This window comes from Nelumbo lutea, chromosome 5 (assembly GCF_056320005.1).
Source record: "Nelumbo lutea isolate HS-2025 chromosome 5, American lotus-T2T, whole genome shotgun sequence".
NCBI lineage: Eukaryota > Viridiplantae > Streptophyta > Magnoliopsida > Proteales > Nelumbonaceae > Nelumbo > Nelumbo lutea.
Window position 1 is genome coordinate 47,987,363 of NC_142688.1, and position 24,322 is coordinate 48,011,684.

General features: G+C 35.9%; 1 protein-coding gene across 1 annotated transcript in view; it reads left to right on the plus strand.

The window, feature by feature from the left end:
- Window positions 1-24,322, plus strand: part of ESP (separase) — a 61,446-nt gene that overhangs the window by 9,730 nt on the left and 27,394 nt on the right. Inside the window, exons 8-20 of the mRNA XM_088946209.1 lie at window positions 6,994-7,284; window positions 7,376-7,495; window positions 7,592-7,813; window positions 8,492-8,602; window positions 8,716-8,856; window positions 8,978-9,346; window positions 9,446-9,535; window positions 11,155-11,421; window positions 11,521-11,644; window positions 11,808-12,241; window positions 12,321-12,516; window positions 12,768-13,005; window positions 13,291-13,393. Coding sequence (XP_088802335.1) covers window positions 6,994-7,284; window positions 7,376-7,495; window positions 7,592-7,813; window positions 8,492-8,602; window positions 8,716-8,856; window positions 8,978-9,346; window positions 9,446-9,535; window positions 11,155-11,421; window positions 11,521-11,644; window positions 11,808-12,241; window positions 12,321-12,516; window positions 12,768-13,005; window positions 13,291-13,393 — 2,706 coding nt within the window. The remainder of the gene's footprint in view (window positions 1-6,993; window positions 7,285-7,375; window positions 7,496-7,591; window positions 7,814-8,491; window positions 8,603-8,715; window positions 8,857-8,977; window positions 9,347-9,445; window positions 9,536-11,154; window positions 11,422-11,520; window positions 11,645-11,807; window positions 12,242-12,320; window positions 12,517-12,767; window positions 13,006-13,290; window positions 13,394-24,322) is intronic.

Sequence of the window (24,322 nt, forward strand, 5' to 3'; positions counted from 1 at the left end):
TTGAGTATTCCAAGGAACCGTAACTTTGACTTTCTAAGCTTCATAAAATTCTACTCAACCTGTGATGTAGGACCAACTCAGTTCTAGTCCTTAGAGAATGTTGACTGGTCTAGTCCTTTGATTAGAATTTTATGGTTGTTGATGGTTGTAATGTCTTCTTGAAGGAATAAGAGAGAAAATAGGGACACAAAGAAGAGAGAAAATACATGGAATCACTCACAGGGTGCCTAGAATACTCTAGGGCATAGGAATCACTCACCATAGTTAGCATAAGCTGAAGAAAACTCAATAAACTTCATTTCTGTGTGTAAAACCAGGGGCGGAGCCAGGGGTGGCGGAGGGGAGCCATGGCCCCCCTATTCCTTCAAAATTCCCTTTAAATCTATTTAAGTTCCACTTGTATTTTAGCCCCTTTACTCATGTTTCCTAGCTTTTGCCCCCCCTATCCATGTTTTCTAGGTTTTGGCCCCCCTCAATAAAAAATCCTAGCTCCGCCCCTGTGTAAAACGTCCATAGTCCATACATATTTATAGACTCTAAAGTCATAATAATCCTAGGAGTCAAACCATTAAACTTATAATGGTCCTAGGAGTCAAATTGTTAGACTCAATAATCCTAGTAGAACTCAAACTAAGCTGTCATATCCTACTTAGTGTTTTAAAAGCGCAAGGCGCAAAAAAGGTGCAGGGGTCAATTTGCGCCTGAGGCGCAAGGTGCATGCCTTTTTAAGCAAGGCGCAAAAATTATACAAAATGCTAAAAAATAAAAAGTCAGAAAATAAAAAAAGCCAAAAAATAAAAAAAAAGCAAAAAAATAAAAAAATATTAAACATAATATTAATAAAAACATAAACTTAAATTTTCAAATAAATGTTTTAAAAAACCTATTGTCTAAAATTAAAATACATAAACATAACATGTAAAGCATATTCAAATGAGAATTTAAAAATAAAATCAAACATCTAAAACATTTTCAAGCATTTAAAACCCACAATCTCTCTTTTTTTCTCAATTGCATTACTTCAAGTAGCTAATGTGACGTAAAACGTATTACATTCCTGATTCTACGAGCCGCGTTTGTGCCATGCCCCTTGAGGTAAGCCCAAACAAGTCTATGTTTGGGTCTTAAATTCTTAGTTCTCACTCAAAAAATAATGATTTTATAGTGTTAATTGCTTTTTAAGATGATGTTTTATTAGGTTGAATGAATGAACAACATTACCAAATAGGGGGTGGCACGGGGGCCTGGGGTGGAGCCCCTGGTCCAGCTGCTAGACTCAAAAAATGCAAAAAAGTGTCAAATTTTCAAAAGGCGCACGCCTGCGCCTAGGACTTGGGCGAGGTGCCTACCCTAAAATGCGCCTCGCCTGTGCACCTAGGCATGCCTCAGGTGCGCCTTTTAAATCACTAATCCTACTTATGTAATGACTCTGAAATTTTATACATAAACAAACTATACTACACAAATTAAACCCTTTCAATGGACCCCACAAAATAATTGCAAAATGACAAAAATACCCCTACTGTCCAAAAATACAAAAATACATAAAATTCCATAAAAATCCAAAATTGACCCTCCAACTCCTGCATCAACTTGTCTATGCAAGTGCCCTGATTTCTGTAAGTGATGTGGCCATAAAGCCCTTGTTTCAGTGATTTAAAAGGCACGCGTAGGCGCATAAGTGAGGCGCATTTTAGGGTATGTGCCTCGCCTAGGTCCTAGGTGCATCCCTTTCAAAAGGCGCATGCCTGTTGTGCCTAGGCATGCGCCTTGCGCCTCAGCCTAGGCGTATGCCTTTTTAAAATTATGTGCCTTTTACTGTTTTTTTTTGAGCCTAATGGCTGGGCTAGGGGCTCTGCCCTTGGACCCCCGACCACGCCCCTTGAGGCATGCCCAAACAAGTTCATGTTAGGGTCTTAAATTCTTATTTCTCACATAAAAAATAATGATTTTATAACTTTAATTGCCTTTTAAGAAGATATTTTATTGGGATGAATTAATGAACAACATTAGCAAATAGGGGGTTCTCGAGGGGCATGGTACAAAGGTGACTCATAGAATCAAGAATACAATATGTTTTACATCACATTAGCTACTTGAAGTAATGCAATTGAAGAAAAAAGAGATTGTGGGTTTTACATGCTTGAAAATGCTTTATATGTTTGCTTTTATTTTTAAATTTTCATTTGAATACGCTTTACATGTTATGTTTATGCATTTTAATTTTAGATAACAGGTTTTTAAAACATTTATTTTAAAATTTAAGTTTATATTTTTTATTAACATTATGTTTAATATTTCTTAATTTTTTGCATTTTTTAATTTTTTTGGCATTTGTTTTGAATTTTTTTGCATTCTTTTTGATTTTTACCTTTTTTTTTTGTATTTTTTGTGGCTTGCTTCAAAAAGGTGTGTGCCTCGCCTTGCCCCTTGTGTCTCAGGCACAAATAGTCCCTTCCGCTTTTTTGCATCTTGCGCTTTTAAAACACTGCCTTGTTTCTCCTGCTACTAAGGTTGATGGTTTTTTTTTTCCTTTGTTGAATCTTATTCCAGTCACTACATTTCTGCATCCAATGTCTTGATGGTTCTCACTCTGGACAGCTGTTACTTTGGTGGTAGGTAGCCCTTTCTCTCTAGTGGCATTTACTCTACTCTAGGTGGCCTTCTTGGATTTTCCATGCCAGATCTTACTCTGCTCTAGGTAGCCCTTTTTGTGATTCAAACTTGAGGCATGGTCATAGGTTCTTATGCCAATTGTTACATATTTGACCAACATGCCAAAAGCCTTAAGACTGTTGGAACATGTTAAACCAAGCTGTTTAACCTTTAGGTACGTAACACAATAGTCTGTTAATTCTCTAGCACGGAAAGGAATGGTAAGCTCTGATTTGGAATGGAGAGCACTAGGACCAGGGTTACACATGCAAAGACTTGTATTTTTACTTTTCACTTTGGCATGTTAGCTTGAGATGTTGTATTTGTTTCTTCCAATTTTGCTCTCTTGAGCTGTAAGTATTATTGCCTTTTCATCAGTAATCAATAAATCCCGTTTAATTGTTGTTAATGATAAGGAAAGTTATTAGAGGAAATAATGAACAACACGACATGAACTAGTTCAACTAATGGTACCATTGTAGCATAAATGTTGACAATCTCAGCTATCTTTTAGTTTTTAATTTTTAGGTTCTTTTGGTATATTTTTGTTTTTTTTTTTCATTTTGCTATTGTTCTTGGTCAGTTTTTGTTCAGTTTAGTTTTTTCTGGTGTGTCTGATCTCCTCTTGTGAGTCTTGTTAGTTTTATCTCCCTATTCTAAACTTTTTCTTCCTCTTGAATTCCTATTAGCACTAGCAGATATGACCTTTTTACTATAAATACTTAATTTTGATCTTACTATAAATAGTAATATTGTAGATGACTATAAATAATTTCATTTTTTTCCCAAAATTGTTAATTATTTCCATTCTTAGATTGTTTGAGTTTTAGAGGATTTTTGAAGATTCTTTTTCAGGATTTTTTGTGCATAGTAAAGTATCTTAGAGATATTGTCCAAAAATTCCAAGAAAATTAGAGACTTGCTTCAATTTTGATCATGATTATTCTCTAAAAGATGTGCCATGAAAGTGTATTTGAAAGTTAGGACTTCCATCCAAGGTGATGTTTTTTACTTGGGCTGCAATCCTGAATAGTATCCAAACCGTTGATAATTTAATGGTCAGGGGAATGGTGATGGTGCACTAATGCTCTCTATGTGAGAATTAGTGGGAATCAATCAGACACTTGCTGCTCCATTGCCCATATTCATTTTGTATGTGGGTTCAATTTGTCAAACTTTTTGGCAAGGTTTGATGATACAGGAACAGCCCAAGAAACCTGTGAAACCATAGCTGACTTGGAGGTGGATGCCCAGCAAACTCAAGCCCATAAGGTCCTCCGATGAAGCTGCGATACAGTTACAAATGAGGTGTTTTGCATGTATTTTGCATTGCAATACAGTGTCTTGCACCTTGCCATATGGACAACTTGGGTGGTGCAATGTTTCAGGGGCCAAGTTTGCCATATTGCAAAATATATCTTGTTCAAATCTCAATAGTTCTTTCCATATTCTCAAAATATAGAATCTTCTACAAATTTGGAAAGAAAGTATTCCAACACTTGAAAGAGAGATCTGGCCGCATCATCAATTTAGCAAGAGAATTGTGAGAGGTATGACTAGTTGGCAATAATCTCATAACTTGGACAAGAAGATACAGCTCATCTAGTTGTTTTAAAATGCAGAGGCGTAATGCGAGGCATTCCACTACCCGGAGGCGTGAGGCGTAGTTTAGAATGTAAGCGGCGTAAGCCTCCTCAAGAGGAGGGGGATGGGGAAGAAGAGGAAGGAGGATCTCCTTTTTCTTTATTTTTAATAAAAAAATTTTTATATTAAGAAGAATGAAGATGCATAACACTAGCTTAAAGGGGGGGGGGGTCTTGTTGAAGCGGAGCAAGACTCCCCTAGAACAAAAAAACCAAATTGGGCTGGCATTGGAAAGGGACTGGGAGGTCTGGGGGGCAAAGCCCCTGGCCCACTTTCTTTCCCCTTATCTTTCCTTCCCTTCCCTTTTCTTTTCTTTCTTTTTCTTTCCCTTCCCTTTCTTTCCTTTCCTTTCTTTTTTTTTGTTTTTTGTTTTTTGTGTCTTTTTATATGAAGTGTGTGTGAGGTGCATGAGGCATATGCCTCTAGCACGTCTCGAAAAATGTGTATGAGGTGTATGCCATAGAGGTGTCAACACCTTTGGCATATGCCTCGGGGCGTTTTGGGGTTGTCTTTCCTAGAGGCATGCCTCCAGCCATACGCTTTTCACACCTTTTAAAACACTGTATTTGAGTATCCCTATAGTGTTTTTGGGGCGACTTATTGGTTTTTGGCTGATAGTTGGTCGAGATACTATTCATTCTTTAATTGCTTGGGTTCAGATTTTTTTAGAAATAATTGAAGGTTGGTTGATCTCAAGAAAGGAGTATTGAAACTTTGCCAAAAAAAGTGAGAAGAATTAGAGAACTTTTCTGTTCAGCATATTGGGTGAAATGTACTGTAGTACACAAAGATTCTAGTATACTTGGATTTTTCTGGAGTGACTGGTTTGAATTCTTGAGGTTTCTAAGGCCTTTGGAGTGAGTGCCTCTTATTTCTCTAGTTTCTAAAAGTCCTTGTAGGGGTGATCTTTTGTACCTTGTGTTTGAGACTGTAGTTATCTTCTGAATACTGATTTGTAGAGTTTGATTCTATTTTTGATTGTATAATTGTCAAAGCTTGATATGGATTCCATTGGAGTGATTATTAGGACAGTCTTGTTTTATGTGCTTCTAGGAAGAGTTCAAATATCCAATTGAATGCAGGAGGAAAATCAGATCTGACAATTAAAAGTGTAAGACCATGCGACTGGTCATCACACATTGCTAGTACTGTGATGGGACAATGGCATAGCAACATGAATTCAAGTGATTGCAACTCACCCACGTTGATTTGTGATGGATGGGGGAATGATTCATTAATTTTGAGCTTATTTGTTTTGGTTGAAGATCCTTGGTGATGCACGCTGTTGACTTGTTGAAGTGTTTCCAACAGAAAGATTCATGATTTTTCTTGGCTATTGGGCTGATTCTGATCATAGGAGTACTTTGGTTATGCTAAGTGTTACATGTGGGGTCTAGCCTGTTAATTTGATTTGTCTATTTTTGGGTTAGTTGTTTTTAAAATTTCAGTTATTGGTTAAGTAATGTAAGGGTTCTTTTTATTTATTTTTTATTTTTTAAGTTGTTGTGAGTGGTAAATCGTACCTTTGGGTTTTCATAGTCTAGGAAAGAGTTTGACTGATCCTAGACAGTTTGTATGTTTGAGTGAAGCTGCAAAGAGTGTGCCTAATGAATTTGGGAGATTATTTTCTTCTTGTGTCACTGTAGGTATTGATTGACAAAGTTCTAGAGTGATTCTAGGAACCTTCTGAGTGATTCCTAATTTTTTTCTTATGCTTTTTCTTTCTTTTCTTGTCTTCTTTCTAAGTTTCCTAAGTAGCCAACAACTATCAAAGATGGACAAAACAATCAGAAACCATCATTGAACACAAAATAAGGGATGATTCAATTTATCTTGGGTAGGCCAAGAAAAAAAAGAGATCTTGGGTAGTTTTTTCTTTCAATTTTCTTCAATGCTCAATTTTACACTCTCTTTAGAGAGAAACTTCTCACTCTGAATCATCCCTAGAAAACTTTGGTTGAGCTAGGTTTTGTTCAGCTACCCCCATATTTTATGTATCTGCTCATCCCATTTAAACAGTTTCTAAAATTCCCTCTAGAACCATAGTTTTCAAAAGTTTATAACTTTGAAACAATCTACGAATCTCCAAATCCAATTTTCAACTTCAGTTTGCCACCTCAAAGGCTCCTTTAAAAGAGTTTAAAGAAATTCTATTTCAATCTTAAGATACTGAATTTTTTTGTCTCTTTCTAAAAATTTGTACATATTGCAGGAGTTTCATCCTTAATTGCTATCATACAGCCCTATAGCCCTGGACCTACCTTCATTCACCTTCCCTAGACTTGTGCCTAGCCTTCAAACCTAAGCCTTCAAATTTGCATTATTGGAACTTTTTTCCACTTTTCTTTATTATTAATTAATAAAATGTGATGAATTAATAAAAACATTATTTTCTTTTAGTTTTCTATAAGTTTGTTACCAGTTCAGCCTTGGATCATATGAATCCTAGTTAGTAGAGTTATTTATCTGGAAAATACTTTGAGGGAGGAGAATTTTCCTGAACCCCCTGAACTGGTGAGACATATTATCAATACTTTTCTGCTCATGCAAATGGGTTTAAGTTTCATCCTGCGCTCTATCTTATGTGTTTATTGCTAAATATATATTAAAAGCTCTCAAAGTGATGTTCTGTTATTAAATCTTCTTGTATTTAACATATTTACTGTTTATTCATGTATTATTCATTCCTCACAGGCTTTAGTGGCTTTGAGGTTATGCTGTAGAGCATCTTGGACTTGTGTCTCATGCCTTTGCCATAAATTTATGGGGAAACAAGAGGGTTCTCATGACTTTTCAGAAGATGCAGTTAAAGATTTTGTGAATGAGACATGTGCAAAAAGTGCTTTTCTTCTAGATGTTCTTTATCAATGTGGCAGTCCTGATGTGGATGAGAGCATTGTTGATAGTCTTCTGAATTGGTCTATTGCTGGGAATTTGCTTAAAGGGTTGAATGGTCCCATGTCTTTGGTGAAGCAATGGGTTAAGGTATGATTAGTGATGCTTCCTGCTAATTTTCACTTATTGCATATTTTGTACTGTTCTATCTGAACCTTTTTTTTTTTTTTCTTGATTCCAGATAATATGCAAAGACTATAAGGGTGTTGATATGGAGGATCATGTCCCAACCCTTTACTCTTTGCTTTCAAAGTCTTCTCCGACATGGTCAAAAAGGACAGTTGGTGTCATTTTAGAACAGGTTTTTATTTTCATTCTACAAGTTACCAGTCGATGCTCACTTATTGTCAGACATAAGTTCTCAAGCGATTTTCTTTTATAATTGAATTGGGTGTAGGAGCTTTTAGCATATGAAGAAATGATGGCACAACTTCCAAATTTATGCCAGAGAATGCAACTGGAAATAATGAATACTCTCCTGTTGGATGTATACGTTACAAAGGAGAATTGGTTACAGAAGTCTAGGATTTTTATTAGAAAAGGAGGGGCTTTTAGGGCTCAGGGAATTGAATACCTGGACAGCTGCATTCAATGTTTGTCAGAGGCTATATGTATTCTTGTAAGCTATTTCTTTCTTATTTTTCTATACTTTGTTATGTAGGTTATTTAAATTGAGAACCGACAATTAGGGCTGCAAATGAATTCGATTTATTCCAATTTGAAACTGATTCTTTTAAGTTGGATTCGGTTAGCCATAGTTGATATCAAATTGGATCTGAAAATGTGATCTGTTTATTAATCATATCAAGTTCAGATATTACTTGATCTGATTCTGATCTGATCCAATTATATTTTACATCTGCAAAATATTATTTTTTAGCATTAAAATTCTTTAGAATTAAGTGAATATTGAGGTTTAGATAAACTTATCTTTTTGTTTGTAATATATTGTTAGCAAATAAAAGCCTATTCATGGACCTCACCTAACAGCTTAACTGTTTAGGTTGAACCGTTCCTTGAGATCTAGATTGTTCTGCATTTAATTTTGTAAGTTTATGGTAATTTTGTATGAACTTATTAATATTTTAATCAATATGTAAATGAAATGTATACAAATCTGTATTTTATATATCTGTTGGATATCGAATCAAATTTGGGCCTCTTGGATTCTTATCAGATCTCATCAGATATACCCCTATCCAAATGCGATTCAAATTTGCAGCCCTACTGACATTACAAGATCCTTGTGTGTTTTTGAAGTTGGTTTGTCTTTGACATGTGGAATTTATTGAAACAGAATGACATATCTCGTGAGCCTTCCAGCAGTAGTGCTTCAGTACATCATCAATTAGCTATTGCATATAGCTTGCGTGCATTGTGTACCCAGGAGACTGAACCCAACTCAAAGGTGATAATGTGCTATGGCCCGTAGAGAAATGAGCTTGTGTTTTTCTTTATCAGATTTGATATTGACACCATTCCTTTTGTTTTCTATACTTTGTGGGATTCTTTTCCGAGCAGCTAATCTTGCATGATATTCATCATGCAGTAAAGTTATGGTTGGGTATAATCACTCAGGACTGTTGGTCTAATCATTGTGAATTTGTAACCGAGAATTTGATAACTTTGTTGTATCGAATTGCTGATCTATTGTTGTTGAAGGTGAGTTTTATTATCATTACTAGGTATAGTAGATTCCATGCATGTGTATTATGCTGGGAATCTTTCTCTATAATGACTTTGTTTTCTGATTGTGATCAATTTCTTTGTTGTATAACTGTAGGGCTCCATGCAGTTTCAGTGTGACATCTATAAGCTGATCATCATACTATTGAAACGAAAAAATGTGTCACTAGAGAAGAGCTTTTCCATGCTATGGGCTAATAGGAGGCTTGCCCATGCCCTTTGCATATCACCAGTTGATGAAGCTTTCATTGTAGACTTCTCAGAGCAATATGGTGTTCATTGTAACTCCATAGATTTCTGGATAAGTTGTTTAAAGGAATCCAAACCTCTTCTAATTGGATTTCAGCAGAAATTTTCACTTTCTTCTTCCATTTTTCCACTAAGAAGTCATCATCCTAAAAGTTATTTAGGTATTGAGCTCACCCTTGATGAAGTAAAAGAGGTCGTTTCAGATCTTATGTCAAGAGTAAGCTCCACCAAAGTAGCTCAGCTAGATCATTAGCTTATGGGTATTAGGCCACAGTCCTATATGTTTGATTAACTTTGGTGTTCTACCTTATGATAGGTTCCAGTACCCAAACATTCAGCTTTTCTTGCTGGTTATCTTTGTTATGATTTGGCTGAAAGATTAATTTCAAGTGGCCGGCTACTAGAGGTAACTTACATTACTTTTATATATCGATTCTGTACTAACCCAAATAATTGTGTTTGAGACTTTAAGCTCTGAGCTGCTGGTGTCATACCATAAAGAATTAAATGTCCACCTTTAAAGTGGTAAAACCCTTGTCTGTTGGACTCTGGAATCCTGCTCTTATAAGTTACAACTATCATTAGTTTAGTGATGGATTTTAATTGTACTTTATTTTAAAGTATAATTTACAGTAGGGTCCTTTATTTTATAAATATTTTTATAAATAACATATAATCTAACAAAATCTTAAGGAAACATCTTGGTTCCAGGGTTTATAACTTGTATTCTCTAACATCTACTGACTAATAAGTCTTTAAGATTTCTTTTGCATATGATTAGATATTAGAATGTATTTTTAGTATATCCATATGATATTTGTAATATATACCTTATTTATTTACTCATCCATATAATATGGTTTTATTTGATCAAAATGAAACCCTTAAACAAAATTTACCAATTTTTATAGAATGCCATATCATCCATTTTTCCTGGTAATTGGCACTATAAAATAATAAGAGAGGTTTAATAGACAAATCATTTTCCTTATATACTTCTTTCATTCTCAGCCATAAGAATGAAAAAGATGTGTGAAATATCATGTACTTCATAGTAGTCTGGTACCATTAGTCAAACTACCATTGCCTACTTCCCTATTTCTATTTGTTGGTTGTAGCTGCTATTATTTATATTATTTTGGTCATTCATTCTAATAATTTACAATTTTTGTTGTCTTTGGATAAGCCAAAACCTAAACTAAGAATTTTCTTTTCTCTTGATGCTTTTGGCCTTTCGTTTGTATTTTTCATCTTGAAATCAATATTAGTGTTTTGAAAAGAAAAGTAAAGTGTTTCTTTTAATTCTGAGTGGGGATGCCTACTGGAAAGCAAAACTAACTTTTTTAGAAGTTCAACATGACACAAAAATTAAAAAAAAAGATTGCATGCATAAGAATGCTCAAAATAGATTTTTTTTTTTTTTAATGGTAATCACTTAAACTAATAATCTCTAATAACTAATAAAATGTCTTTCCACCACGATTATTATTAAACAACCAACTTTATTTTGAAGAGTTTACTGAGTTGACAGGCAGTAGTCTGACAAAATTGCTCTAATTTATAAGGTCATGGATACTGGTGGAAGTATCCCATTTGCCATGACTGTATCATACTTCCATTTCTAGTTTTTGATTCTAAGTTTCATTTCAGAATACTTATACAAGTGTTTATGCTACAAGTGTCCATACAGTATCTGGTGTATCATTGGGTATATTGTGTCTGACATCAGAACCTTAGGCATGCACAGGTGTTTAGGAATCATAAATGACTGACTTTGGCAACACTACAGACAAGTAAAAACTATTGGTTAAAGAATTCCTTGGAAAAATGATTTTAGAATGTTTATTTAAATGTAAGATATAAATTTTCTGGCTTTTTTGGGTACTATAATTGATAAGCACAATTTATTTCTTTTTCCTTGCTGTCTTAATAAACAGAAATGAAAATGTCTCATTTCTACATACTATTTGCATTTTCTCCCTATTGGCATCTGTCCTTTTCTAATGAGTTTTTGCTGCTGCTTAGGCTCTTTCATATGCAAGAGAGGCTCGCTCCTTACGTAGTAAACTCTTAAAAGAGAAATTTATTTATTCCATTGAACAAACCAGAAACTGTAGTGAAAGTGGGGAAGCCACTGAATGCCATAAGTATGGTCATTTTAATCTGGCCATATTGGGATCTGTTGCTACCGAAGTTTGGCCAGGCGTAACTAACTCCGAGTCATGGGATATGGAAGACTGTATTCTTAGTCCATGGAATGTGCTTCAATGTTATCTAGAGAGCACTTTGCAGGTTTATTTCATCATCTTGTACTGCTTGATTTACAAAGTGAACTAGAATTCAGTCTTCTTTAGCATTATACTATCATCTAACTGCTTGTATTATGCATAGGTTGGAGTTATCTATGAAGCAATTGGTAATGGAGCTGAGGCTGAAGCTCTTTTACTTGGAGGGAAGAGTATCTCATGTATTCAAGGCTTACAACTTTTTAATATTGCCTTTTCATCTACATTGGGTATGCCAATTAACCTTTCTCTATGATACATGCAACCCCCTTACTCCAGCCACCACCACCACCACCACCAGTAGCATGACCAATGAAAATAATTCTTGATTTCACCTCCAGAAAAAAGATCTTGTGAGTTGATAGCTCATAATTTACTTTTTATGTTCCTCAGGGAAAATATACCATAATAAGAAACATTGGGATCTAGCAGAAAATGAATTGAACATTTGTAAGCAAACATTGGTGGATGTAAGTACAACTATTTCATGCAAACAGTGCAAGTTGGCCTTGGAAGTTTCAATTGATCAACAAATTGCAGATTTAACTAGAAGCCGATTTAGCTGCACCGAACAGAGTTCATTGAAGAGCTTAACTTTTGCAATAGACCTGTACAAATCATCCCTAGAAAAAATTAATCCTTCTGAGTGGGAAAACTCTCTTTGTATTCCTGTGAATATAAACACTGTTGAAGCCGGGGGATCAAGAGAAGTGGAAGTCAGGAAGCCTAGAAAGCCTAAGAATGCATCAAAACATACATCAAAGGAGCAAACTAAAGCTGATCATAATCCAAGGATAACTCGCTCCAGAAAGCAGTCTTCTGGTAATGTAAGTGTAGTTCTAACCTGAACTTACTCAATATTCAAGTGGCAATCATGTATTTGGTCGTTCCAATACTGTTATGCAGGGAGGATTGGTCATGCAACAGGAAACAATGTCAGTTGCTCATTATGGATGTGAAGAATCATGCTTTTGTGACAAAGCAAATTGTTGGACATGTTTTCTCATGAAAGTTATGGAAGATGGGTCAATGAAGGATTTCATTTCTACAAAATGGGAGCTTCACAACAGGCGGCTTTCAATAAGGTTACTCATTGGAATTGGTATGGAGAAACAGATTCTGACTTTGTTCTACTTGAGAATCTAAAACAAGTAAATGACCGCTACATGTTGGCTTTTTGGGGCTCCAGTGGATTTACCATCTAAGGATATTCTTTGCAAAATAAGGAGATGCTTTTCTTTTCTAGTTAGATAAGCTAGGATTTTGCTTACTAAAAAACATTCTAGAATTGCACTGGATATTGTTGTCAAGATTGATACACATTTTACTTTGTTGGATTTGCTGTTTTTTTAGGAAAATGCATAGGAATACATGGTGAAATTCATAAGGTACATGAAATATTTTGGCAATGCATCTCGGCACTGTCCAATGCAAAGAAATATTCTCATAGTTATGTTGGTATTCCACATACCATTTTGCTTGAATTCATTGATATTGGAAGACCAGGTGACATATTCGCCATTGAACGTGCTACAATTTTGTACAACATCTGTTGGTTTTCTTTGAAGAACTATCAATTAAAGGATACCAGGTATTCTGCAACTTTTTTTTTTTTTTTTTCTATTGTTTGTTTTTATGTGCATGTGAGTAATGGTGACTTTTTGTTACCTTTTTAAAAGGTAATGATATGTTGAAGGCAGGCCTTTGACGTAGGTCTCAGGCAGATGTTACATTTTCAATACTATTATTTATCAAAGTGCATATCTCTGCTGTTATCTTTATTTGAACTTAAATATTTCTTTAAAATAATATATTTAGGGGTTGATACTGACAGAAGTGGCTGAACTGAATGTCATTTTTTTTTAAACTTTGCAAGGGTCACCTGTTGTGATATGTCCCAAATTCAGATTTCAAGGATCGTTTCTTGGTTGATGCAAGCTTTTATTCTCTGCCGGGAGCTACCATTGCTTTTTCAGAAGGTTTTTTATTCTTTGTCTGGCCTGGTTCTTGTCATTTGTGATTCATTCCACTTCTATATTAGGTTTATTTCATGATAATGAATATGATACTCCGCTTCTCTATTTACCTTTGATGCTCATAGTTAGATTTTGATTATTTTCACTTGACTAGTTCCTTTGATATTTGGGGCATTTTCTGAGTGGAGAGTTGTGAATTCCTATTAGGGCCATAGCGGGGAGTGCAAGTCTACTAAATTTAAAACTCTTTCCCTCTATTGAAATACAAGCAATTTTCAGCTTAGTGGTAGTCATAGTTGTCAAGGTGATGCCTAGGCAACAAGGTGCCCTTGGAGGCTCACCTTGCCTAATCAGCAAGCAGTTTTGTATGTTGTGTTACAAAATACTTTTATATTCTTATTTTTTTTGAGATTATAATTATAAAATAGTAATTATTAAACTAAAATATTCATTTTGTGTGTTTATATATTAATTTCTTTTTATTATTTTCTTATTTGTTAGTGTTGAATCAACACAAACATAGCTAACTGTTATATTGAGCCCTCAAAGACTTAAAAAGCCGAACCAATAAGCAAGGAAGAACTTAAAACTTTGTCTAATCAACACACATTCTCTTCTTTTACTTCTTTCACCTATTCTTTTCTTCTTTTCTTATAAAAAAAAATAGGGGTTCAGCCCCTATATTTTTTGAATTTTCTTTTCTTTTTCTTCTTATGAAATTTGTTGATTTTCTATGCTTCAACATGAATTTTATACTTTTCTTATGAAAATTATGGATAATTAAGGAAATATGGTTATGGAATCTAGGGAACTACCCTAGGATACATGTTTTGAACTTCAAAAAATTCATCGCCAAGGCGACAAGGGGCCTCTATTCCATATACATACACACACACACACACACACACACACATATATATATATATATATATATATATATATAAACAAACAATTTCTTCTTTCTTATCTTATACTCTCTTTTCTCCATAAATAAGTTGGTATTAGAGCAGTGATCTTCATGTAGAGTTCTTCCAGGTATAACTCATGCAGATCTAGGATTCATGGCCTAAATTGAGTGTTGAAGAGGCTGATCAAATCATTATATGTTGTCTGGTTTTATATGGCTCTTGGAGAACTAAATGAAGGTTAGTTGAAGCTCAAGAATGGTTTGTAGGTTTTCCTTAAAATCAAGAAAAACAAGAGAATCTTTTACTTCAACATTATATGGTGCAATCTGCTGCAATGCTCAGGTATTTCTAGCATTCTTTCATTAATGTAGAGTGGGTGATTTGGTTGGAATTGGTTTCTAGGGGGTTTTCATTAAGCATCAACTTGTTTTCCAGTTTCTTCTAGTAACTATTTTTAGTAGAGGAGCTTCTGTACACCCAATGAATAGAGGTACTTTTTAGATTTGTAGATCGGCATTTGGATTGATGCTAATTATATTTTGAGCTTTTTAGAAGGATGGATTTGTTATGAATCCTTTAGGAGTGATTTTAAGCAAAATATGAATCCCAACTTTGGCTTTAGTGGTTTTAGGTATAATTTTAGCATCCAACTAGCCAATGTCAAATTTAGTTGGAATAATCATCTATAGTGGGCATAGTCTGTCTATAATGTATATGTATATTTGAGGGTGTAGAAGCTAGGGTACCTTACAAGCTTCAAGGATATGAGTGCTTAGTAGCCTCCTTTATATGAATTATGGATTCAGGTAGCCTCCTTTTTCCAGGTTTGATAGGTTTATGAATGCTTAGTAGAAATGTGGATTTCTTTAATCATAGTTTTCTTGATCTACGTAGACACATATGGAAGTGAAACTAGCTCACACCATTGTTAGTCCAAGTTACAAGATTAATGTTAAAGTTGGAAAAATCCAAAAACAATCAATACACGGTTTCATCAAGCTAGTACTGATACGCTTCCATATTAGTGTGTATTAAAATGTGATATGACCCGATATATAGGCATATTGTGTTGATACACATGGCTTATGCGATACGAACCTAGTCATAGTGTATCTTAAATGCATAATCATGGATATGGATATGATATGCCTCATATTGAGAGTATCGTATTTGTACTTTAAAGCTTGAACGAACCAGGTCAATTAAGGTAGATAAAATAAACTATTTTATAATTTGCAGTTTTTATTAAATTTTTTGGGGGAAATTAAATCTTAAATTATTCATTTCAATTTTTGTAATCATAATCTTCTATTTTCTATTAATTTTGTTGAGAAAATTTATTTATTTAGTATTTTTATATAACTGTTTTTCAAATAATAAGTTTGTTTGAATTTTTAACATATAAGTATGTGTAAAATAAAACATATAAATCATTTAATGTAGATAATATATATTATTTTTATAACTTTTAGTTTTTATTAAAATTTGGGGGAAAATTAAATCTTAAATTATTTATTTCAATTTTTATAATAATAATTTTTAATTTTTATTAATGTTGAAAAACAATTCAAAAGCAATCAATATACAATTTCATCAAACTAGTCACTGATATTCTTCTGTTTGTGGTTTATCCCGTATCCATGACCATGGATATGGATATGATATGCCTTGTATCGGGAGTAATGTATCCTACTGACTCAACTTGAAAAATCCGGGTCCTCCACCTCAGCTTGCTCTAGTAATCCTTATAATGTTGCTAAATTAGCTATTGTACTTGCTTGTCAATCTTCTTTTCCTAGTTCCTAGATTGTGGACTCTAGAGCTATTGGTAACATGACTAGTATGTCTTCTCACTTCACCTGTTATAAACTAGCTCCAAAGAAAGGTAAGATCATTGTAGTTGATGGATCTCATACTCCAATCTCGAGTCTAGGTGAAGTCAAGTTCACTCACTTGTAATCTTTTCATGAGCTCTGTCCTTCATGTTCCTCGGTTGCACAAAAATATTTTATCTATTAGTTGTCTTAACAAATCCCATAATTGTTTAGTGATATTTTTTTTCTTCACATTGTATTTTTTAGGACACGAGCATAGGGAGGACGACTAGAACTAGACATGAAGCTGATAGAGTTTACCTTTTTATCATGCCCCTGAGCAAGGATTATTGTGTTAGATCGAATCATGTCGAAGTGAAAATTTGAGTCTTTTGAAGTTGTGGCATTGCCATCTTGGTCATGTGTCCTTTTAAGTCTATAAAGTTTTTAATCCAAACTTGTGTTAGTCTGTGTCCAACTTGAGTTTGTAATGTGAAGTTTGTAATCTTTCAAAGCAATGTAGAACTACGTATTTTGCAAGTGATAGAGAAAATGATGTTGCTTTCAATTTGATACATATTGATGTTTGGGGCCCATATTCTATTTCTTGTATGTGCGTCTATAAATACTTTTTCATGTTCATTGATGATTACTCTCGATACAATGTAATGTGAAGTTTGTAAGTTTGTAATGTGTTTGTTCATTGCAACATCAATTTCATGTTCATTGCAAGTTTGTAATCTTTCAAAGCAATGTAGAACTACATATTTTGCAAGTGATAGAGAAAATGATGTTGCTTTCAATTTGATACATATTGATGTTTGGGGCCCATATTCTATTTCTTGTATGTGCGGCTATAAATACTTTTTCATGTTCATTGATGATTACTCTCGATACACCTGCTCTATCTAATGAAGAGTAGGGATGAAGTTCCCTCCATTGTTCAAAACTTCTTCAGGATGGTGGAAGCTTAGATTGATAAGAAAATCAAGATAATAAGTTTAACAATGCTAAGGAGTGCTTTGAAAAGCATCTATGACTCATTCTTTTTTTTTGATCAGTAACAAGATGCTTTATTAATCATAATAAAATTTGTGAAACCTTAAGTACAAAAAAGGGGAGGTAAACTATCTTAACTCCCCCACAATAAGGAACAAAGAAGAAAGCTAAAAATTAGCCCAAAACATAGATTCCTTAAGTGCCCCTTGCTTGGCTAACCCATCAGCCATTGAATTAGCGCTTCTCTTTATCCAACTGTATTTCACCTCAATATCCCTACTCAGTCATTTAAATTTTTTCTTTCCATTTCTGTAGCCCTACAAACCATTGTTGTCTTCCTTCAGCCACCTAATCACCACCTCTAAGTCCCCTTCAATGACCAAACATCGAATATTTAATTCTCTTGCTCTTTGGATTTTTTTCCAGAATTGCTAGAATCTCAGTCCTAAGTGAGTCACCCTCTCCAATTGGGCTTGAGAAAATAGCAATAATAATCCCAATCTCATTCCTGAACACTCTCCCAATCCTAGAAGGCCCAGGATTCCTTAAGCTACTACCATCAAAATTCAGTTTTATGAATCCTGAAGGAGGGGGGGGGGACCAAGAAGGTCTAGAGGTCCTCTTACATTGGGCCAAGGTAGCTATTTCTTTCTACTTTCTCAATATGTTAGCCATGGAAAAATCTGAGAATAGTTCCACAGATTTCAGCCAGTAAGTTACCCTTAAGTGTATCAATTCTGTTAAGTTCTCCATGGTTATTTGCTTGTTTGAAAAAAGTTGTGAGTTTCTCTCTTCCCATATGGACCAACACATTGCCGCCCTAATGCTTCTCCACATGACCTTCCCTCTTTTCTTAGGCCATCTTGAGAACAAAGGAGAGAACATGCTTTGCACACTTATGGGGGGATTCCAAGTACATCCAAAAAGGGAAAACACCCACTCCCAAATAGTTTTAGTAATCGGACAAGCAACCTTAAGGTGCTAACCTGTTTCCCCATCAGCTTTCCAAAGAACATACCTATTGGGAAGTAAACAGGAATTGGGTCTCTTTCTTTGAAGCAAGTCATTTGTGTTTATTTTTCCAGTAAAGTTTCCCAACAAAAACTACCAACCCGAGGAGGAATGGGTTTGCTCCAAATCTCTTTAATAGGAAAGGACAACCCAAAGGGAGTAGGAGGTTGGACCAAAGTCTCAAAAAATGATGCACAAGAAAAGGAACCAGAGGAGGAGGGGTCCAAATTCTGGAGTCATCCTTACTCAGGTCCAAGAAAACATTTTCAAGGATGGATAGCAAAGACGAAATACAACCCATTTATTTATCCCTGATTGTTCTTCTCAACCCTAGATTCCACCCAAAACTGGAAGTAGAATCAAAAGGAACTAAGAAAGAAGAAATGGGTTCATTTTTCAAATCTGACAGAGCATACAAGGAGGGAAATTGGTCCATCAGGGATGAATCCCTAACCCAAGGTTGCTCCCAAAATTTTATAAGATTACCAGAGTTCAATTCATACCTTATCCAAGGGGAGAAAACCGGAAGCAAACCATGAATGGCTTTCCAAGGGGAAGCAACTGTAACCCTTACCAAGATTCCTAGATCCCAGTCATTGTCTTCCAACCCATGTATGCTAGCCACTATCTTTGTCCATAATTTGTCCCTTTCCATTGGAAACCTCCATAACCATTTCCCCATCAAAGCCATATTTCTTTTCTTGATATTCCTAATTCCAAGCCCTTCTAACTTCTTACTTCTAGTTACCACCTCCCAACTCACCCTGTGATCTTTCTTCTCCTCTCCTGGTTCCCACAAGAAATCCCTCATTAACTTTTCCATCCTATTCGACACCTTTGTGGAAATCTTAAACACAGGCAGAAAGTAAACAGGAAGGTTAGCTAGGGTAGGCCTAATCAAAGTGATTCTCCCCCCTAGTGAGATTCTTCCAGGAAGCAAGCCTTTTATCAAATCTTTCCAATATTGGGTTCCAGAAGCTGTCCTCCACGGGATTATCTCCTAAGGGGAGGCCCAAGTAAGTCAAAGGCCATTCTGAAATTGCACACCCTATCAAACCTGCATATTCACTTACTTCCCTCTCCTCCAAATTCACTCTCACCATACAACTCTTATCAAAGTTCACTTTGAGATTAGACATTTGCTCGAATAGTTGTATTGCCAATTTCAAATTCCCTATCCAATTTATGTCCCCACCTTCATAGAGTAGAATTGTGTCGTCTGCAAATTGTAAGTGTGTAAGTGGTACCTGCTCTCTTCCTACTCTCCATCCGTTTACTAAGTTCTTCAAGTCAGCTCTATGAATCAGTCTCCTTAAAACATCTGCAATCAGAGTGAATAGGAAGGGGGAAAGTGGATCTCCTTGTTTTATTCCCCTCAAGGCAGGAAAGAAATCCGTCAAATCCCTCACAGTTCCATTCACCAAGATAGAATAGTGGCAGCTCCTAACACATCCCCAAATCCATTTACACCATGTTTCCAAAGCCAAAATTTCTCATCACCTCCACCAAGAAGGACCAATCAACTAGGTCATAAGCCTTCTCTAAGTCTAATTTGCAAACCACACCCTTCTTGGATTTTCTAAAACTTTCCTGACTCTCATTTGCAATAAAAAATTGATCAGTGATCTGCCTCCCCTTCACAAAAGCTCCTTGATTGGTTGTAATAATGGTGGGAAGAACTTTCTTTACCCTTAGAGACGACACTTTTGCAATTATCTTGTACAGACTATTCACCAAACTGATAGGTCTAAAATCCTTTGGTTGTGAAGCCTCTTTCTTTTTTGGGATCAAAGCAATAAAAGTGGAGTTTAGACCCCGATTAATTATTCCCCTTCTGTGAAACTCCTCAAAGGCCCGCACAATATCTTGCTTCACGATATCCCAGCAGTGCTAATAAAATGCCATCCTGAACCCATTTGGGCCTGGAACTTTTGTCCTATCCATCGAAAACATTGCTTCCTTTATCTCCTCTAGATCAAAATTCTTCTCTAACCCCTCCTTGTCCGTTCCACTTAGAGTAGGCCAATCCAGCCCCTCCAGCCAAACCCTCTCATTTACCGGCCTTCTAAAAATAGCTTTAAAATGATTTACAAAGGCCTTTGCTATTTCTGACTGGTTGGAAATGATTGCACCTTCAACTTCCAATTTTGAAATGAAATTCTTCCTTCTACCATTTTCCATTGAATGGAAAAACCTCATGTTTCTATCTTCCTCCTTTAACCATTTACATCTAGATTTCTATCTCCAGCTTATTTCCTCCTGAAACAAGAGATCTTCCATTTGCCTCCTCACACTCCATCTCAGCTCCTTGTCTTCTTCTCTAAAAGATCCCCTTTCTTCCTTCAAATCCAATTCCTTTATCTGCTCCATCAAATTCTGCTTTCTCTCCTCCAGTCTATTTGATAGTTGCTCTCTTCCTCACACTACCCAACCCCCGCACATTTCAACTTAGGATTCTCATTTCAACTTTAGGAATCAACCCTAACCCCATTAGAGATTTATTTAATCCCTTTCCTTCTCTCCCCTCTCACCCCAAACTTCCTATTCCCCTCAATGTCTCTTTTTAACCTCTCGACTTCACTCAATTTTCTTTTTTTAATCTTACTCTCCCCCTTCTTTTTTTTTTTTTTTTTGTAGAAAAGCTTTTAGATCATTTGGATTCTTCAGTTTACACCCTAGCTTTCCAACAAATTCTGCTATTGAATCCTCCTTACTAGTCTCCCCTCTTTTACTATCTTTGTGCTCTCCACTCCTAGCCATCTCCTCAACTCTGCCCTCAAACTCCCCGCTACAAACCATTTCTATCCCATTTGTAACCTTCCTCTTTAGTTCATTTATTTCAACTTCACCCATTATACTTTCAATGATTCCCCAAATTCTTTTATCCCTGCAAGTTTCCTCCACCCTCTCCTTCCTTTCCATCTCCCCCTGATGTCTTCTTGTGGCCTTCTGATCATGGGCTTCTGACTCCAAACTAGGAAGGGCATTTGGAACAATGGACACAAGAACACCATCAGTATCAAAAACTAAATGTATATAGTTGACGGAGTTACCTGGGCTCGACTGAGAATTTAGAGCAAGGTGCATAGGAGGACAGATGGTTGTCAAACCCAGTAAGGAATAGTTGGAGTTTCCTGTCTCCTTGTTTTGGACGGAAATATTCCTCGTCATTTAGTTCACACAAAAAGCGCTTCTCTTACCCGAATGTTTACCTCTCTGTGGTGTATCTCTGCTCAGTTTTGGGTTAACGTGAGCTAATGCCTTCTCAATTTCTTTCCTAGCACTAGGGCTCATAGTTTTCAAGGTGCCAAGGCGAGGCTAGGCGACTGGGGGTGCCTAGTCGCCTAGTCGTCTAGGTGATGAATTTTTTTATGTTAAAAAATAGATCCTAGGGTAGTTCCCTAGGTACCATAACCATATTTCTTTAATAATTATTCATGGTTTTCATAAAGAAAAGTATAAATTTCATATTAAAGTATAGAAAATCAACATATTCATGAGAAGAAAAGGAAGAAGGAAAATAAAATTCAAAAAATATAGGGGCTGAACCCTTATTTTTGTTATAGGAAAAGAAGAAAATAAAAAGTATTGGTAGTAGAAGAAGAAGAAGAAGAAGAAGAAGAAGAAGAAGTAGAAGCAGAATATATGGAAGAGGAAAATGTGCTGATTAGATAAAATTTTTAGTTCTTCCTTACTTATTGGTTCAGGTTTTTAAGTCTTTGAGGGTTCAATACAGCATTTAGCAATGTTTGTGTTGATTAAACCCTAATAAATAAGAAAATAATAAAAAGAAAGTAGTATGTAAACACACAAAATGATTATTTTAGTTTAATAATGCCTATTTTATAATTATAATCTCAAAAAAGAATGAACAAAAAAGTATTTTATAGTAGGAAGTAGAAAACTGTTACGCGATTGAGCGAGGCGAGCCTCAAAGGGCGCCTTGTCGCCTAGGCGTCGCCTTGACAACTATGCTAAGGCTTGGTGAAGGCTTATCCACTTGTGGGCATTGGATTTGCCCCCCATCTATTTGAGCTGTTCTGTTGGTGATTTCTGTCTTGTTCTTCCGTACTTCCGCGATCTCCTTTTGTGTGCCCTCCCAATCTCCAAGAAATAGACACTCCAGATTTAGTCTCCCTGTTTTGATCTTCTTGGAGTTCTTCATCTTCCAAACTCCCTAGGCTTGAGGTCTCTCCTGAACTCTCCTCATCTTTGTTCTCCGAACTGTAGCTTAACCAACCTTTATCTTCCTCTTCCCTTTCTTCTGTTCTGTCCCTCAAGTAGTGCGGATTAGGGCGATCTATTGCACAAGAAGCTTGTTCGTCAACACCCCGCTGAGAGACCCATCTCAGAGATCTGGGTTCTCTTTCTGTTTGCCGCCTCTGTACCAGGTTCATTTCAGCCGCGCCTATCTTGGAAGATGATAGATGGGAATCATCTACCATCTCCCTCTCCCTCACCCGACCCACGTGACAACTTAAAAAGTCACATGGCCTGCTATGAACCTCCTGTGGTCTAGTAGTTGGCTCGCCCCTTCTTCTGGCCGGCTCAGATATCTATGACTCATTCTTGAAGAAAAAGGAACAATTCATCAGGCTCATATTTCCATACTTTGCAAAAGGTGTGGTAGAGAGAAAACATAGACATGGTTGAAGTTGCCAAAGAGCTACTTTTATAGACGCACGTGCCTACTCATTTCTTGGGAGATGCAGTTAAAGCAATAATGTATCTCATTAATGGACTTCCTTCATGGATTCTTCACCTTTAGTTTCCTCATCAATATCTTTTCCCTAATGGTCTCATCTTCTGTCTTCCTCTTAGTCTTTGGTTCTAGTTGTTTTGTGTAGGAAATTGTGGACCCCACATTAGTATTCGTGTGACACCTTGGGATGTACTTAGATTTAATCAGCTTTCCTAGTAGGATTAGTTTCTTTTTATTTTATCTTATCTAGGATTAGTTTTAATTTTAATCTTATCTTATCTTGCCATGTAAGCATTGAGTTATTTTACAATTAGGAAATTATGTATATAAATTAAGGGGTGGGGCGGCTGTTTCAATACACCAACCACTCTCTTCTTTCTAAAACCTCTCCACAAGTTCTCCCTCTTCATCTCTCTTCTTTTTCTTCTCCTCTTCTCTCTTCCTTTCTTTATTTTCTGTTCAAAACCTAGGAGATATTTGTAGTCTTGTACGACTACTTGGTATCAGAGCAAGATCTAGGGCTTCTCATGTGAGTTTGATCCAGCTGACCACATGAGAAATGCTTAGGGATGGAAGAATAGAAAGATCAGTTCTTTGGCTGATTCTTGGAGGTTATCTATAGCAGCAGGCCAAAGATTGGATCGATCCTTGATAACTAGGAAGAATCAGAGAAAGATAAGAGGATCAAGATCAGGCGGCTATCAGAATTTCAGAGGAATTTTGGTTTGAGATCAGCCTTTTTTCTTTTCAAGACTGGAAGAGACGATCAGAATTTCAGAAGTTCTTTGATCAAAAAAAAAAACAGTGTTTCAGAATTCCCTGGTAAGATTTCAATCTTTCTTAAGATTGGCAGCAAGAATAACTTGATCTAAGAGGTACGGTTAGAAAATTTTCTCCTTTCTATATTTCTTTTGGGGTTTAAGAGAAAACCCTCGGGATTCAGGACTGTTATTATTTCAGGGAGGTAATCAGATTTGTCTCCCTCGATTTAAAGTTATTCTTTACTCTTTGGAAGACCTAGTAGAGCTGTTTCACCAGGACTGTTACAGCTGAATTAGTTTTTTTTTTTTTCTGTTATCAGTCTCAAGACCCAGTAGGCCGATTACCACAGTAGTTAGAAAGGTTTCTTTTACTGAATCAGAATTCTTCTAGTCCCACTACTAGTTACGGACCCAGTAGGCCAACTGGTATAATAATTAGGAAGTGCCCTTTAATTAACTCCTAAGAATGGAGTTTAAGAGCTAAGGAGAGGGTGTTTTTGGGACTGGTTTAGGTGGCATGACTGAAAACACCTTCCATATTACAACTGTAAAGTTTGATGGTTCAAACTACTTAGAGTGGGCCGAATTAGCCATGATGGCCATTGGGGGAAGAGGAAAGCTGAACTATTTGTTGGGAGATGTGAAGGAACCAACTAAGGAGGATCCCACTTATGCTAAGTGGATTCAGGAAAATTATTTGGTGATGACATGGCTGTGCAACTCCATGCAGCCACACA